Raw genomic sequence first — 18,653 nt, 5'->3', positions numbered from 1 at the left:
GTCGTGGTTACAAGTCAGCCACTAACCTCAAGATTGGCAGTTTGAAACTACCAACTGGTCTTTGGGGGAAAGATGAGACTTTGTGCTCCTGTAAAGATTTACAGCCTCGGAAACCTTATTCAGGGTCGCTATAAGTCACAGCTGACTCCACAGCACACAACCACAGGGTTTCTAAGGCTGGAAACCTTTACAGGAGCAGATTGCCACATGTTTCTGTCATGGGGTCGAACAGCTCACCTTTTGGTTAGCAGTCGAGCACTTTAACTAGTGCATCACCAGAGCTCCCATAAATAGCTTACTCATCTAATAAACATTTTCTATGTCAAATATACTGACGGGCCCGCGGGATTGCTTCCTTGCCAGGCATTTTCATCCTGACTGTATCAGGAACTTTCTGTGGGGAGGCACTTCAATCAACAGCTAACGCTCTGTTTTTAGAGTCCAAACTGGACCCCATGTTTGGTCTGCAGTGTAGTCAGTGTAAGCCTCTGACATCCTCAGAGCAGGAAAACATGGACAAGGACACCGAAGGGAAGGGTAACAACCTTCACTCACGTGACGATGCTGTTCATTTCTCCTTCCTCTCGGCGAGCAGATTCTTCTCTCTTTCCTGACTCCTGGAGGCAACCGGCTTCGCAATCAGATCTGTGAAGTGTTGGACACAGACCTCATCAGACAGCAGGCTGAGCACAGTGCTGTGGACATCCAAGGCCTGGCCAACTACGTCATCAGCACGATGGGAAAACTGTGTGCCCCTGTGCGGGATGACGATATCCGAGAGTTGAAAGCTACCAGCAACATTGTGGAGGTGCTGAGGTTAGTAGTTTGGCTGCTTACATTTAGAGCAGGGGTGGGGCATCTTTTTCCTGCCAAAATTTATAGCATCATTTTGTAGACCATACAGAATTGTCAACTTAAAAATTAATGTGCTATATTTGGTCAAACATTTAATTAAATCACTCCTAATGTGATGGTTACGAATCGGGCTGCGAACCTTAAGGTCAGCGGTTCGAAACTACTAGCCGCTCCGCGGGAGAAAGATGAGGCTTTCTACTCCCGTAAAGATTTACACCCTCGGAAACCCTGTACAGGGTCGCTATGGGTCGGAACCGACTCGATGGCACTTAACAACAACAACAATGTGACGGTTAAGGAGCTCTGGTAGTGTAGTTGTTACGAATTGAGCTGCAAGCCACAAGGTCAGCAGTTTGAAACTACCAGCTGTTTCATGGGAGAAAGATGAGGCTTTCTGCTCCCATAAAGATTTACAGCCTTAGAAACCCTATGCAGGGTCACTATGAGTTGGAACCGACTCTACGGCACTTAACAACAACAATGTGGTGGTTGGAACTGTGGTTGCCTTGGCAGGACTAGGTGAAATGATCTCGTGGGCCTTATACTGCCCATGGGCCAGGCATTCCCCACCCCTGATTTAGAGTATCTCTAACTTTATTCACATGGGAAGTATAGATTTTGGGGAATGCAGAAAAAGAGCTGGTTTCCCAAAGAAGTCCTTGACTCTAGAAGAAAATCAAATAAGCAAGCTGTAAGTCAACCAATCAACCGTTGATCCCTGGTATGGCACTGTGGGAGAAACCCTGGACTGCTCACCATAGAGCCAGCAGTTCAAACCTACCAGCTGCTCTGCAGTTGAAAGATGAGGCTGTCTGCTCCTGCGAAGATTTACTCTAAGGGACAGTTCTCCTCTGTCTTATAGGACATGATGAGTCTGAATTGACTTGATGGCAGTGGGTTAAGTCAACCGTTTACTGTGTACATAGAGTCTTCAGATTGACTATGCTGACAAAATTTAGTTGGCATGTGTTGGGCTCTAGGGATATAGTGATAAGAACAATAAGATATAATCCCTGACACCTGGCAGTTTACAGTCTAGTGGAGAGTTCTGATGACTATTGTGAAAAGGCTGGTGTGGTTGGGTGCTGTTGAGTTGATTTCAGTTTGTAACAGTCGAAGTGCCCAATAGGATTTTTTAAACTATCGTCTTTATGGATCCCTGGTAGTCCAGTGGGTTAAGTGATGGGCTGCTAAACTGCAAGCTTAGCTCAGACCCACCAGCCATTTCCCAGGAGAGAGAGGAGAGTGTTCCTGTGAAGATTTCAGGTTTGGAAACCCTCAGGAGTAGTTCCACCCTGTCCTCGAGGATTGCTATGAGTCAGAAGTGACTCAGTGGTGGTGAGTTTGGTTTTGCTTTGTTCCTTGTTTTAGGGGAGCCACTGATCAGGTCTTTCTTCCACCGAGCTGCTTGGTAGGTTCACTTAACAGCCAAGTGCCAACTGTTGTGCCAGGAATCCTTAGAAAGGGGTTGTTGTAAAGTGCTGTCTAGTTGATTCCAGTTCGTAGTGACCTTGGATAAGGTTTCTGAGGAGCCAGTGGTGGTGTGAACTGCTTGATCTTGTGGTTAGTAGTCTAGTGCTTATCCTACAGTGCCACACCAGGACTGTGAGAGGGATAGTAGAGGGTGCGAACAGAGCCTTCAGCGGGGAGAGCTAATTTAATCAAATATATGAGAAGTCGCCTTTATCAGTTAGGGCAATGCTAGCTGCTGTAACACATAAGCTCTGGCTTCTCAGTGATTTGTCCAATAAGTGTTTGTTTCTCCTCATGCCCAAATCCAGTTCTGGCATTCTTGGTCAGGCAGCAACCACATAAACCCAGGCTCCTTCAGTCTTTGGCTTCCTCGTTTCCCAGGGCTCGGGTGTCTTCTCTAGTCAGCTGGTTAATGAGAAAGAGACCAGAGGGAGCATATATTTGGATGTTCATTCACTTCAACCCAGAAACAACACATTTCATTGACTATAATTGGTCACCTGGTCCTGCCTAGATTGAAGTCTGCTGTGAACTGCAGCTGCTGTCTATAAACACTTTTACCAGCCACAAATCTCTGGTGGTCTGAAGATGGGAGGTGCGTATTAAAATCCTAAACACATCATCTAGTCCTTGTGGTCCCAGAGTCCAGATAAAAGTGCAGTACTTTTTGCCACTGGGAATTTTTTTTTTTTCCTTTTTGTATGAATATGACCATAGTAAAAATTGAGTTTTATGTAATAGCTTTGGAAAGGTACGAGAAGGAAACTGGTCTGTAATTAGTGGATAAGTTACTTTTTGACCTCAGACAAGTAGGTAACCTCTCTAAGTCACACTTTTCCTATCTGTAAAATGGGCTTTACTGTGTGCTCAACTCTGACAGATTGTGATTATGAAATGCAGTATCCCGGCTCCAAGTCCCATGCATACTTGTATATGATATCAAACCTGGGGTGCTCTTTGTATTTCTTAGACACTTGCTGGAGTCCACTGTCACTGTACTTTCTGCTTATTATCTTGTTGATTTCAAACAACATCCTTCCACATTGGAGCTGTCCTCTCTTTTCCCAGTAAGGAAACTGAGGCTCAGCAACACTGAGTCATTTTTGCATGGCCGCAGAGCTGCTTAGTTGCAAACCTGGGGTTGAGTGTAAGACTGTCCAGCTCTTAAACAAAGTACTTTTGCCCCTGTACTTCACTGCCCCATTGCTTCCTTTTTCAAAGCATTCCCTTAGAAATAAAAACGATATATGTCCAGGAAAATTTCAGGGACTTGCCAATGAAAATTCCTCCTTGAATCCTTCTTATTTCTGGCTCATGATGCATTGTTTGTGCTTCTTAGTTCATTTATGTTGAGGTATAATGAATCAGCTGACGATACTATATACATTAAAGGAAACACTCTTGATATTTGTTGATGAGTAAATTGGGGATTAGGCATGCTTAATTCTATGAAAAGTAAACGTTCTAAATGGAAACTGGGATTTCAGAACTGTTTTGAGGATGTTTGTGTTTTTGTGGATATAATACATGTAACGGAGTCCTGGTGTGGCACTGTGTGTTAATGTACTAAACTACAAGGTCAGTTTGAATCACAAGGTTGGCAGTTCAAGATCACCAACTGCTCCTCAGAAACCTTATCCAGGGCTGCTATGAGTTGGAACTGACTCCATGGCACTTCAAACAACAATATATATAATCATATATATAATAGGGAGCTTAGGGTTTTGTAGGATATCCACAGGACTTTGAGCCTCAAGATCTGTGGTATGAGCACACTAACTACTCAAAAGGTACAAGATGAGACTTTCTTCTCCCTTTAAAGATTTAAAGCTTCAGAAACACTGCATAGGATCACTATGAGTTGGAACTGAGTTGGAGGTACTTAACAACAACAACAAGATATATAACAGTTCATGTATTTCTGCTTAATTTAATCCCCTCTAACCATTTTAATTCTAAAAATTTTAGACAAATATTTCATGTCTTGGACCTCATGAGAATGGACATGGTCAATTTTACAATTAGAAGTCTTAGACCCCATCTTCAACGCCAGCTGGTGGATTATGAGAGGACCAAATTCCAGGACATTTTAGAAGAAACTCCAAGTAAGTACAAAATAATTGCATTTATATTGAAATTGGTTAAAATATAAAGTGGCTTTCTTTTTGACATCTTAAATAATGTCATTATAAATTTTTTAACATTTCTAGTAATATTTTTACCTCCTAAGGTTGACATCACAAATTTGTATCTGCTTACTATGTACCAGAAACCAATAAGCACTATTCAGTTCTTCATTCATTATAAAATATTTATAGAGTAACTACTACACACCAGATATTGTTTAGAAGCTATGGGCACTGCAGTGAACAAAACAGAGTAAAGTTGTAGCTTCAATGGAGTGACATTCCAGATGCATGTCAAATCAACATATATTAAGTACTATGAGGCACAATTTCTATCACCAAGGTGGTATTTTCCAACTACTGATCCTTCCTCGTTTCCAACCTCTGCATACCAATTACCAGTAATTATCTATACATCTTGATTGCATATCAGTTTTAGACTGAAGAAGTTTACAGAATTCTTCCATTTCATCTTCACTGGCTTGAGTGAGTGTTGCATAAATTTGAGTAATAGTGGTACTCACTGGTCTTCTGTCTAGGTGTGTAGATATTGTCCTATCACTGATAATGTTGTATATCAAGAGAGATCTTAAAATGTTCTTTTTGACGATGAATGTGACACCTTCCCTCTTCCCGGCATAGTAAGCCATGTGAATGGATATTCAAAATGGCCAATACCAGTCCATTTCAGCTCACTAATGCCTAGGATATTGATGTTTATGTGTTCCATTTCATTTTGACTGTTTCCAATTTTCCTAGATTATACTCGGTACATCCCATGTTCCAATTATTAATGGATGTTCACATTGTTCCTCTTCATTTTGAGTTGTGCCCATCAGTAAATGAAGGTCCCAAAAGCTTTCCTCCGTTCACGTCATCACAATCAACTCTACTTTGAGGAGGCAGCTCTTCCCTAGTCATGTTTTGAGTACCTTCCAACCTGAGGGACTCATCTTCCAGGACTTTATCTGGCACTATTCTGGTGCTCTACATCATGTTAAATATTCAATATTCTGGTGTTATTTGACAGTGTTTTACTGCTATTTAGAAAGTTTTCAGTAGCTAAACATTCAGAAATAGTCTACCTTTTCTTCTTCCGTGTCTGTCTGGAAACTCAGATGAAATCTGTCCACTAGAGACCCTTCCGGCATTCCAAATACCTTTGGCATAGCTTTTAGCATCACAGTGTGAAACCCTGTTAAACAAGTGGTGATAGAAATACTAGACTGGTAGAAGTGGTGCTGGAGATCACATGATAGAATTTCGCAATACCAAAACTTCTTCATTGCAGATACCTTTTTTTAAACAACATAAAAGATGATTACACACATGGACTTCACCAGGTGGAATATATAGCAATCAAATTGACTACATGTGTGGGAAGAGATGGTGGAAAAGCTCCATGTCATCAGCCAAAACCAGGCCAAGGACAGATTATGGAAAAGACCATCAACTGCTCATATGCAAATTCAGGTGGAAGTTGAAAATTGAAACTAGTCCATATGAATCCAAATATGACTTGAACATATCCCACTTGAATTTAGAGATCACCTCAAGAACAGATTTGATGAATCAGACCCTAGTGACTGAAACCTATAGGAGTTGTGGTATGACTTCAAGAACATCATACAGGAAGAAAGCAAAAGGTCATCAAGAAGACAAGAAAGAAGGAAAAGACATGGATGTCAGAAGAGACTGAAACTTGCTCTCCAGCACAGAGATGCTAAAGCAAATGGAAAAAGTGAGGAGATAAAAGAATTGAAAAGAAAATTTCAAAGGGCAGCTCTAGAAGGCAAAGTCAAATATTATAATAAAATCTGTAAAGATCTGGAGTTAGAAAACCAAAAAGGAAGAGCACACTCAGCAGTTCTCAAGTTGAAAAAACTGAGTAAGAAATTCAAGTCTTGACTTGAAGTATTGAAGGATTCTTTGAGCAAAATACTGAATGATGCAGAAAGCATCAAAAGAAGATAGAAGGAAAAAATAAAAAGAAGATAGAAGGAAGAAATATACAGAGTCACTGTACCATAAAAGAATGGTTGATATTCAGCCATTTCAAGAGGTAGCATATGATCAAGAGCCAATGATACTGAAGGAAGAAGTCCAATATACACTGAAGACACTGGCGAAAAACAAGGCTCTGGGAACTGATGGAATACAAATGGAAGGAAGTCTTTCAACAAACTGAGGTACTCGTTCATCTGTGCTAAGAAATTTGGAAGACAGCCTCCTGAAGAGCTGGTTAGAAGAGATCCATATTTGTGCCCATTCTGAAGAGAAGTGACCCAGTGGAATGCGGTAATCATAGGACAGTACACATGCAAGTGAATTTTTTCTAAAGATAATTTGAAGGCAGCTGCAATAGTACATTGAGAGAGAACTGCCAGAGGTTCAAGCCAGACTCAGATGAAGGTGTGGTGCTGACGTCAGATGGATTTTGACTGAAAATAGAGAATATCAGAAAGATGTTTGCCTGTGCTTTATAGACTACGCAAAGGCTTTCCATTGTGTGAATCATGAGAAGCTATGGACAACATTGTGACAAATGAGTATTCCGGAATAGTTCATTGTGCTCATGAGGAACCTGTACATAGACCAAGAGGCAGAACATTCAATAGAACATTCAAACAGAACAAAGGAACACCAAATGGTTTAAAATCAGGAAAGGTATGTGCCAGGGTTGTATTCTGCTACCATACTTTTTCAGTCTGCATGCTGAGCAAATAATTCAAGAAGCTGTATGTATTATATGAAGATGAGTGTGGTATCAGGATTGCAGGAAGATTGATTAACAACCTGTGATACGCAGATGATACAACCTTGCTTGTTGGATGTTACGAGGTCTTATAATACTTACTGAAGAAGATCAAAGACCACAGCCTTCAGTATGAGTTTCACCTCAATGTAAAGAAAGCAAAAATACTCACTAATGGATATATAAATAACATCATGATAAATGGAGAAAAGATTGAAGTTATCAAATATTGCATTTTGCAAATCCAAGCAAAATGCAATATTTGCTTGGATTTACAATCAACACTCAAGAAAGCATTAGTCAAGAAATCATACAACATACTGCTTTAGGCATATCTGCTGCACAAGACCTCTCTAACATGTTGTAGAGCAAAGATGTCAGTTTGAGGACTAAAGTGTGTCTGACCCAAACTATGGTATTTTCAGTAGCTTCATATGCATGTGAAAATTGGACAATGAATAAGGAAGACCACAGAAGAAATGATCCATTTGAATTATAGTGTTAGAGAAGAATATTAAAGGTACCATGGACTGCCAGAACAACAAACAGATCTGTATTGGAAGAGTACAGCCTGAATGCTCCTTAGCCACTAAGGTGACCAGAGTTCATCTCTCATAGCGCGGACATTTTACCAGAAGGGACCAATCTTGGAGAAGGACATCATGCTTGGTAAAGTGAAGGATCAGGGAAAAAGAGGAAGCCCTTCAACAAGATGGATTGACACAGTCAGTAGCAGCCACAGTGTGTTCAAACATAGCAGTCATTACAAAGATGGCACAGGACCAGGCAGTGATTCCTTCTGTGACACTTAGGGTCACTATGAGTGGGAACCGACTTGCTGGCACTTATCAACAACAGCATGAGCAAAAAAAGACAAACCGTGATGGGTAGGGATGGGAGACTTTCTAGTAAGTTACATTTGAGCAGAGTTCTCCAGTGAGGGAGAGAGCATGCAAAGATCTGGGAGGAAGAACACTCCAGCCAGAGGCTGCTGTAAGTACAGAGGCCCTGAAGCAGATGCTCACTTGCAATGTTTGAATAACATAAGGCAGCTGGTGTGACTGAGTAAGAGTAGCAAGGGTGAATGGTAAGAAATGAGACCAAGAGGTGGGTAAAGGCAGGGCAGGAGACCCTTGTTAGTAAATGAGAGGTACTGAGGTTTCATTCTAAATATGATGGGAAGTCATTGGAGAGCAATGTCTCATTTTTGTTTTTAAGGAATAATCTGGATTCTGAGGAGAGAACACATTATATGAGACAAAATGAGGGAAGCAAGGAGACCAGTTTGGTAACATGGTGGCTGGTTGGGCACGAACTGATGGTGGCTGGGTACGTTGATAGTAGTGGAAGTAGTGAGAAGTGGTCAAATTCTGGATGTATTTTGAAGATAGAATAACAAGATTTGTTAGCAAGTTGGATGAAGAGAGAAGAAGAGGATTTGAGGATGACTGAGAATTTTGGCCTCAGGACCTTTGGGGAGTGATTTCATTTGTGTGCCTCTGTGTGTGTCTAAGTGTGTGTCTATACATGTATGAATATGTGTCCATGTCTTGAATTAAGATAGCTTGGACTCTTGAGCAAACTCCTTATGCAAAGTTAAGTTACAATTGTGCTCATCTCAAATTATTATACTCATAATTCTCTCCTTCAAACCAAGGCTCAGTGTCTTGTAATCCATTTTAGCTATCACATTGTTTTGTATGTTTCCAGAATAAAATAAATCCAGCTGTGCATATATGTTGTGATTGCCCAGCTCTGAATATGTTCCCAGAGAAATGTAGAGTCCAGGAAGTGGAGTGTATACTAGCTGTTAATTATATCCTGGAGCCACTCTGCCAAAAATCGGCCACTATACCCTCATGTCAAAATAAGAGCCTCACAGTCTCATACAGAAGGACAGATTATCATTGGATTTTTCTGTGGCTATGAGTTCTATAAAATAGTTATTGGGAAATTAGTACAGAGAAGTATTTGTGATTCCTGCTTTGAATGCAAGGAAAGATTTTATTTTGCTTAGGGCAAGATTTCCCTTATTAATTGTACTTATTTTGACTTATTTAAAATATACTTATAAAGCTTCTGGCAGTGATGGGTGTATATATGTATATGTGTGTGTGTGTACTAAGCATAAACTAAATTGTGTATGAGAAGAGTAACAGATTACTTCTGGGGGACCAAGCCATAAGGATTTTTGAGATAGCCAGTCATAAAAGGAGTTATATAGTTAGATAATATTACTTTATTAGCTAAGAAAATACTTTTATGAACTTTATTTGACACTTTTAACAATCCTATTAAATATCTTTAAACACAAAAACAAAATATATGAATTGTGTCTTATACATACAACACTCAGGAAATATGTATGAAACATTCGAAAGAAGAACAAACAGGCACTCAGCAGTAACCTGCCCAAAGTCCGAGTTAAGCAACTAGTAAGTAGTGGAGCTAGAACTGGAAGCCAGCTCTCCTAAATCCAGTCCAGGTCAGCTGATTATATGGTAAGCAATAGAAACCAACTCTGGCCAATTTAGCATAAAAGGAAATGAATGGAAGGATGGAAGTGATTCACGGAACTGAAGCAAAAGCTAGAACACTTGACCCTTAGCAAGGCTAGAAACCAGGAGAATGTTAGGGATCTGGGCAGGAAACCCAAGGGAAAGCTCGTTGACTCCATTGTCAGGGTGGCTAATTTGTACTTCAAGCACTGGCCATCCTTGAATGTTCTGGTCATCATCGAGAGTCCAGAAAAGAGTCGATACTCTTATGATTTAGCGGGGTCAACCCCTAGTCAGGGAGCTAGTGATGTTATGTGCCATCAAGTCAGTTTTGACTCATGGAGCCCTTGTATGGGGTTCCCAAGGTGTACCTGGTAGGTTTGAACTGCCGACCTTTCAGTTAGTCCAGTGTTTATCCTAGGTCAAGGAGACGAAGCTTCTTAACAATACTCACAAAAGAAAACCTGGAATGAGGGAGAAGTACTTAAGTTCAGTACCAAAAGAAATGAGAATAAGGTGTTACAAGGCAAAAACGAGGAAATGCAGATAAGGGAACTATATTCTTCTAACTGAAAATTGTGATCTGTATTAGGAGTCTCTGGGCAGCACAAATGGTTAATGTAGTTCACTGCTAACCAAAACACTGAAGGTTTGACTTAACTCAGAGGTTCCTAGGAAGCAAACTCTGCTGGTCTAGTTTTAAAAAATCAGCTTCGCCAACTCTATGGAACACGCTTGTTATATTTAGTTCTGGTGTGGCACTGTAGGATAAACACCAAGCACTGGACTGTTCACCGCAGGTCAGCAGTTCAAACCCACCAGCCACTCCTCGGAAACCCTATATAGGGCCACTATGAGTTGGAACGATTCGACAGCACTTAACAGCAACAACATCATACATTTCAAGGTAATTTTTGAGTATAGTGTGAAATAAAGTCAAGATCCCTGTTTTCTAGATGTACATCCAGCTCCGTTTGTTGGAAAGGGATATCTTACTTACATTGAATTAATTTACTTACCTTATTGAAAAATAATTGACCATTGTATAAGGGTGCTTCAAAAAGTTCTTGGAAATATTCCATTATCTTTTGATTCCATTTTCCACAGACTTTATTTATTTATTTTAATGCTTTATTCTGAATGTTGTGATAGTTTACATGAGAGGACACTAGCTTCACGTTGATCCCGTCGTATATCGTTTCCTTGCCATGGTTACAATCTGCTCCATGCATCATCTATCTACCAAAGGATATACCCCACATGCCTGCCCCCAGTCATCCGCACACAGCCCCTCTCCCTCTCCAGGTCCAAAGTCCCCAGCCGCTCCATCTCCCCACATCATCGTCTCTGCCTCCATTCCTGGCATCACTGCTTCTGTGGGTAGGGTTCCGTTCTGCGCTCTTCTCCCTTGATGGTCCCAGGGACCTCTGCTCCCTAGACTGCAAAGTTAATCACTCCCCTCCCTTTGCCACAAAACATCTACCTTTACATTTCCAGCCCTCACAATCAATCCTGATAACAATTATTCACTATTGTATCACAAGAGACTTATCTGCATCTCCTTTTATCAGCCCCGACTAGACATAATGGATGCTACTCAGTGGAGATTCTACTTTCCTCCACACCCTCTGGATCTAGGTTCCCTCTTAAAAGCTTGTAAGCCAGTCACTTCTTGCCTTTGTAGCCCCCCACTTCTGGGTAGCCAATGTCCAAGCTACCCATCCCTGTCCTCTCTGTGTGCGGAAGGGGTGGGAATGATCTTCGCTGTGAAGATTTGTTCCCTCTTTTGAGCTACTGCTTCCATAGGTGTATGTCAAGTACATCGATTGTATCAGATTATTCTTTTTTTCCCTCTTCTTTCTTCTTCTGGTTGAGCTCTGATCATCCAGTCATTGAAGCCAGGTCAAGGTCAAATGGGTATTATCTGCAAGCGTGGGTGTACTTATGCATGTTCCCTCTCTTCTTTTCAGCTGGACGCTTCACTCTCCACTCTAGTCCTCTGTGGCTATGTCACTGACTCTGGGCCCAAGAGTGCCCTGGACTTGCCACACTGCTAGCTGACCAGGTCTCCATCCTGGCTCACAGGAGTCCCACAAACTTTTTGAAGCCCCCTCATATATGCATCTGTTTCACTGCTTCAGAAAAATATTTTTACTGAGATATAATTCACATACCATAAAATTCATAATAATTTATACAATTTAAAGGAGCTCTGGTAGTGTAGTGGTTACAAATCGGGCTGCGAACTTCAAGGTCAGCAGTTTGAAACTACCAGCTGTTCTACGGGAGAAAGATGAGGCTTTTTGCTCCCATAAAGATTTATAGCCTCGGAAACCCTGTACAGGGTTGCTATGAATTGGAACCGACTCCACGGTACATAACTACAACCACCAGTATATTCACAAGGTTGTGTAGTTATCACCACTGTCTAATTCAAGAACATTCTCATCATCCCTAAAAAAACACCCAATACCTATTAGCAGTCATTCCCATTTCCATGTCCCCCAAACCTGTTCTATGACTTTGCCTCTTCTTGTAGTCTTTTTTGTTTGTTTTCCTTCACTTCTAATGCTTTCGAGGTTCATGCGTGTTGTAGAATATATCAGTACTTCATTTCTTTTTATTAAACTCATTTTACCCTAAGTCAGTATCACATTATCTTGATTGCTTACGCTAACTAAGTCTTAAAGTTACTCCTGTAACTTCGTTCCTCCTTTTAAAAATTGTTTAGCCTATTTTGGGTTCTTCAGATCTTCAGTTGAATAAAGGACTTGTTAAATTTATCCCCATGATAACATGTTTGGTAAGGTGAAGGGTCAGAGAAAAAGAGGAAGACCCCCAGCGAGATGGATTATCAAAGTGGTAGCATCAATAGGCTCAAGCATGGCAACAATTGTGAGGTTGGCCCAGGACCGGGCAGTGTTTCATTCTGTTATGCACAGGGTCGCTATGAGTCAGTACCAACTTGATGGCACCTAACAACAGCAACAACAATTGTTTTTTATACTACTATAAGTGAGATTTTATAATTTTTTTATTTTAGTATATATAAATAAAATTAATTTTTGATTATTGGCCTTGTATACTGCAAGCTTGTTAAATTTACTTGCTAATTTTAGTAGCTCTTTGGAGGATTCCTTAGAGTTTTCTATATACATAATTGTATTAGCTGTAAATAAAGGCAGTTTTACTACTTTATGAACTGTATGCTTTTGTTTTTCTTGCCTTATTGCACTGGCTAGGGCCCTGCAATACAACTATTACTCCTGATTTCCCACCAGTGATGCTTCGCCCAACCCCTTGAAAAGTACCTCTAGTTCTCTAAATTCAAATCCTGGCTATCCTTAGTGACCCAGCGCAAATACCTCTTTCTCAAGTAAGATTTTCTGATTGTAAGAAGCCATCCTGGGCCCTCCCTTCTGAACAAAACCCAGTTTTGAAATTTTGATTTGCTGTAAATTTTCTTATACAGCTGAACTATCATTCTGCCTTGGAAAGTAGCTGTTTTCCCAGTGGTACCTGGCATACAGTAGGGGTTCAGAAGCCTTTGCTCTCTGTGTCTGGCTCTTGGTAGGGGACACAGATTAGAAATCTCTGTTGTGACTGTGTGGCACAGGATAAAGCATCTCAAATTTAATTCACCATACCTGGAGGAAACAGCTTGTCAGTTGACTCAAGTAGTCTCTTTCAGCCTAGCAATGATTTGGTTCCTGTCTGCCTGCAGCTCTCTCTCCTTCCCATTGTCATCCAACAGAATGTTTACTAATGTACACAGTGCTTGCTTATCAAAGTACAAGATTATGATATTTTTTACAAACTCTTTCAGAAAGTAGAGTAGGACATGTGTCCTAACTCATTTTATGAGGCCATCTTTGCCTCATAAAACCAGCAAAGAGATTAAGAGAAAAGAACATTACAGAACATTAAGTTTCATGAATATAGATGCAAACATTATTCACAAAGTATTAGCAGAACAAAAAGATAAAGGTTAATATACCACGATAGCATTTATCATTGGATTGCAAGGTTGGTTTAATATTTGAAAGAAATCAATCAATGTACTTCACTACATTAACAGAATTTTGTTGTTAAGTGCCATGGAGTCAATTCCGACTCATAGTGACCTTGTGTAGGTTTTTAAGGAGTGTGCAGTCCGGCACTTTATCCTGCAGCACCACACCACAACTCTACATAAAAAGAATAAGAAAAAAAATGCATGATCATTTCCGTAGATGCAGAAAAGCATAACACCAAATTTTACATGACTAAAAACTCTTACCTAACTAAAAATAGAAGGAAATGTTCTCAATTCCATAAAGGACATCTTTAAGAAACTTACAGCTTACATCATATAAAATCATCAAACATTAAGCATTCTTCCATTAAAATTGGGAGACATGCGAGGATACCCTGTCTCATGACTTTTACTCTGTGTCCCCTGCCAGGTCTCTCCTGCTAGAATGGGGGAACCAGATATAGAGCACAAAGACCTTTGGGTACCAACTATGTGACAGGTACCATTAACAAGAAAAACAAAACAAAACATTTTCAAACAACATAGTTAAAAAAAAAAAAAAAAACAAAACATTTTCAAACAACATAGTTCTGCCAAGACAAAGCCACACATCGCATATATACATATCAAGTTGTCCTGTGAGCTAAGTCAGGGTCAGAGAGAAATAAAAAATAAAGATCATGGTTTAGGTTCCGAGAAATCTCAGAGGTGACATACAAATAAGACGAAGGGAATGGAACTGTTTAAGGACAATATTTATTTTTTAAAAAAGAGAAAATCTGAATTGCCGATCAGTAGTATAGAATAAATCACCACCAGATCAAAAATTAAAAGGTGGGGGAAAAAATTCAAAGATGGGAGTTCTAAGAAGGGAGGGATAGGCTGGATCCATAAAATCAGAAAGATTTCCTAGAGTAAGAAGAATTTAGGTGGGCTACTAAGGCCACCAGGGTGTGGATTTAGAAAAACAGAGATAGTTCCTGGGGCACTGGGCCTGAGAGGAAATCAGGAGCATGCATTGTTGGGAAGGGACGTGGGAGACAGTACACTTGGCCTCCACAATTCCTGGGATATTCTTAGATAAATGCATCTAACGTTTTATAACGATAGTGCTGTTTCTTTTGTTTTCCTCTATTAGACTAGGAGCTTTTTGAATATCCGGTATATTGTTAATTCATGGCTTCAAACTGGTTCAATCATGGCTGAAACTATGAAATCAAAACAGACCTGAATTCAGAAAATTGAGATGAAATAGATTGAAAACCAAAATGGGAAAAATTATCTGTCAGAGCCTTGAAATGGAAGACTCTGAAGAGGTGTAGTGAGCCCTTTCAGAAACCTAGTGGGGAAGATAGGACCATTGTCAGAACTGTGGAGAGCCACAGAGTTGGCCGCCATCTTTAAGCAGCGCAACAATGTTTCCCTCTGTGCCCATCAAGAGAGTTGGTTGTTATGCAATGCACATGCTGCCCTTGCCTTTGAAGAGGAAGATTAAGTTTCTAGCAGGGTCTCAGCGTATTATTTTTCCCATTCCAATTGTCATCCCAGTTTACCCACATTTTACAAATTCAGGTACTTTCCAGTTCACTTTGTTAGCCAGGACTGACCCAGAAAGAACCAGTCCAGAGCCCTGGATATTCATGTGTGAATCCCTCCCACTTGGTACAGTACCTGACACATAGTAGGTATTCAGTGCTTAGTGTTGAATAAATGAGCAAATGCAGTGGCTCTTATTGCTATCCACATGAAAGACCTGGTGGGGTTGACCTTGTCTTTGGAGCTACATAGAGCAGTCCCTGTGCCAGCTTGTGGGAGGGAGCTAAATCTCCTCAGGTCCCTTTAAAGAAAAACTGATGCTTGCACCTATACTGGCGTTACCAGCCAGTATACAATGCTGACTACATATTCGAATCAGCTGGGCTGTTTGAACACAGGTGCTTGAGTCCCCCCGCAGACTGATTCAATCAGGGTCTTCAGGAGCTGTATCCAGGATCACTTCTTAGTTCTTTTAAAAACTCCCCAGGTGATTATAAAATCAGCCAGGATTGAGAACCACTGTTGCTTTTGTTGGAATAACTGTGTGGGCTTTTAGATGTGTCAGCTGTAAATGATTAAACTTGCAGTATAAATGCTTATTGCTGCCACAATGTAATTATATCCGCGAAGATTGCTTCTCTCTCCCTCTCTCCCTCTCTCTCTCTCTCTCTATATATATATAAAAGACTGCAACTCTTTTACATCTTTATAACCAGAGCTAGCATACTAAGAACATTTGCCAACCAAGGAAAACCAAAAAGGTGTGAAACTCTAGGGGTGGTGTTGCCTTAGTGACACACAGCTGTTCATTGAAGTCACTGTCTTTCAAGTGCTTTCGCTCTCCTCTCTGCTCTCTCCCTTTCCCTTCATCTCACTCTCCTCTCTCTCCCCGCCACCCTCCTTCTGTATCATCTTGCTTTTTAAAAAAATCTGCCCCTGTGTTCATTCTGCATTTCTTGGCAATAACCACCTTATAAATTCTGCCAAATACATAATCTTTTAAGAAATGTGCTACAGAAAGCAATTTGTTTCTAGTTACAAAAACTTATTTGGAAGTAAATTTTTACTTTTTTCACCCTAAGGCAGACAACCCTAGAAGAGAAATCTTGCCTCCAAACCTTAATCCTTCTAGAATAAATGTTAGTGGGTCAGATTTTATTTCATTTGTGAGGTAAGAGGCATTTATTCAAGTTTTGAGGAAATACTTGTGAACAAAAGTAAATGTGAATCATTGTCTAAATTAGTGCTTCTCACTTGGGGATGATTGTGCCACCCAGGAGACATTGGCTCTGTTTGGAGACATTTTTGGTTGTCCCAAATGGTGGGGGGAATACAGTGAGGTGACAGAATTATAGTGATCATTGGTTGCCAGGGGTTAATATTGGGGTGAGGGTGTGACTGTTACAGGGTAGGAAAAGGGAGGTGGTATTAGGGCTCTCCTTTTTTCTGTGGTAATGGAGTTGTTCTGTACCCTGATTGTGATGATTACATGAAATACTCATACACACAAACCACACTGTACACGAGCATGAAAACTAGTGCTGCCTGAATAACGTCTGTACCAGAGTTACCATAGTGCACCAGTGTCAGTGTCTGGGTTTTGGCAAAGCACTATGATTGTATCAAAGACTATCATTGGGGGAAGCTGGGGAAGAGTATGTGGGAACTCTATTTTCATTTACAACTTCCTATAAGTCTTAAGTATTTCAAAATAAGGAGTTTATATATATATATTAGCCGTTAAGAAGAAATTGAAAAAACCATGAGACAATGTAGATACATCTCTTAAATATTATTCTTAGTGCTGAATGGTTCCATTTTATATGAAGTTTTGGTATAAAATTATTCTATGTATGAGTATCTACGTATATTTATATGTATGACAAAAAAAGCAAGAGAATGATAAACATTGAAAAGCAAAAGTAAATATAGTAAACAAGTTATTTATACCTATTATAGCTGTATGATAGAAACAGTAAGTTGTGGTGTACCTTTATACATTTCTCCTAACTCCACATTTAGTGAACCACCTTCCACCTGCCCATTTTACAAATGAGGAAATCAAAGGTTCAGGAGAGGAATGAAGGCTAGAGACATGTCTGGGAGCCTTCGGTGGATATAGATGGAAGAAGAGTATATGGAAATGAAAAAGGTGGTCCAATGGGATTGAAGAGAAACAAATCAAGGCAGTCTCTGCAAAGCCCTGGGAAACATGAACATGCAAGAACCAGGCAGAGGCAGGAATCCAGGTATAGGGTATAAGGAAAACTAGAGGACCTTGGTGTTGTTAGTGACATCAAGTTGATTCCAACTCACAGCAATCCTGTACAGGGTTTCTGAGGAGCAACTGGTAAACTTGAACTGCCTACCTTGCGGTTCAAACCAACCTTCCAGTCCAGTGCAATGACCCACAGCGCCACACCAGGACTCTAGGAGGGAGGGAAGTCACAGAAACCAGGACAAGAAAAAATGTCAAGAAGGATCTGGTCAGGTATTACAGAGATGTTAAAAAATGAAATAGCTTAGCTGTATTAGTTGGATTTGAAATTTTGAGAGGGACGATGGCTTTAGAAAGATCGTGGAGGCAGTGATTGATTTCAGGACCCCACCTTTGTTCCATATCTTGGTTGATGGCACAATATTCATTTAACTGCCCAAGCCAGAAATCTGAGAGTCATCCTGGAATCCTTTCTTCCTCCCTGCATCTTGGTGGTCACCAAGACCTTTGGATTCTCTGCCTAAATGTTTCTAACTTCTTCCTCCCTCCTTGATCACTTCTGGTACCTTTGTTCATTGACTGTCTTGTGTGGATTACTATGGGGGCTCTCTTCCTGCTAATTCAGTCCTTCTTTCAGAATAATTTTTTCCCTAGCATTTATCTGATCATCTCACCTCTAGGCTGAAAAACAAAACAATTGTTCAAAGGTTCTCCATCCCCATAGCTAGTGTTTGTGTAATATGATGAATCTATGAATCTGATTAGACAGAATGAAAAGCATTTGTATGTAGCATCCAGAATGTGCCGTATTCTCCCTTTTCTAGGTTTCTTTGTAGGGGGCTAATCTTATTGCCTGTCATATCAGCCCTTTCCAAGTATACAGTCCACCTTTAAGCACCACTTCAAGAGCTCTTCCTCTTAGGTTTTTTGACAGACTACCTCTGTCCCCTCCACTTCCATCATGCCTTTGGTAATTCACTATATGAAGCAGTTTCAAAATGTTTGTGGAAAAAAATGGAATTAAAAGATAATGGACCCCCTCAGGGCAAACCCCCTTCTAAGACTAAGACTCAATGGGAATACACGCTCTGATTGGTGACCACGTTGGTCACCGATAAGGGGAAATGAGGGTAAAACAGCAATGAAGCTGCGAGCTAAGCGCTACAACATTCAATAG

General features: G+C 40.4%; 1 protein-coding gene across 1 annotated transcript in view; it reads left to right on the top strand.

Moving 5' to 3' along the window:
• The window catches only part of TCP11L2 (t-complex 11, testis-specific-like 2), a 48,317-nt gene that overhangs the window by 16,311 nt on the left and 13,353 nt on the right, over positions 1–18,653 (top strand). The window contains exons 4-5 of the mRNA XM_006865255.1: positions 596–816; positions 4,297–4,433. Of these exons, the coding sequence (XP_006865317.1) occupies positions 596–816; positions 4,297–4,433 (358 nt within the window). The remainder of the gene's footprint in view (positions 1–595; positions 817–4,296; positions 4,434–18,653) is intronic.

Source organism: Chrysochloris asiatica, unplaced genomic scaffold (assembly GCF_000296735.1).
Source record: "Chrysochloris asiatica unplaced genomic scaffold, ChrAsi1.0 scaffold00076, whole genome shotgun sequence".
Classification (NCBI taxonomy): domain Eukaryota; kingdom Metazoa; phylum Chordata; class Mammalia; order Afrosoricida; family Chrysochloridae; genus Chrysochloris; species Chrysochloris asiatica.
Note: the sequence above shows the minus strand (reverse complement) of the source record. Positions and strands in the feature narration are given on the sequence as shown.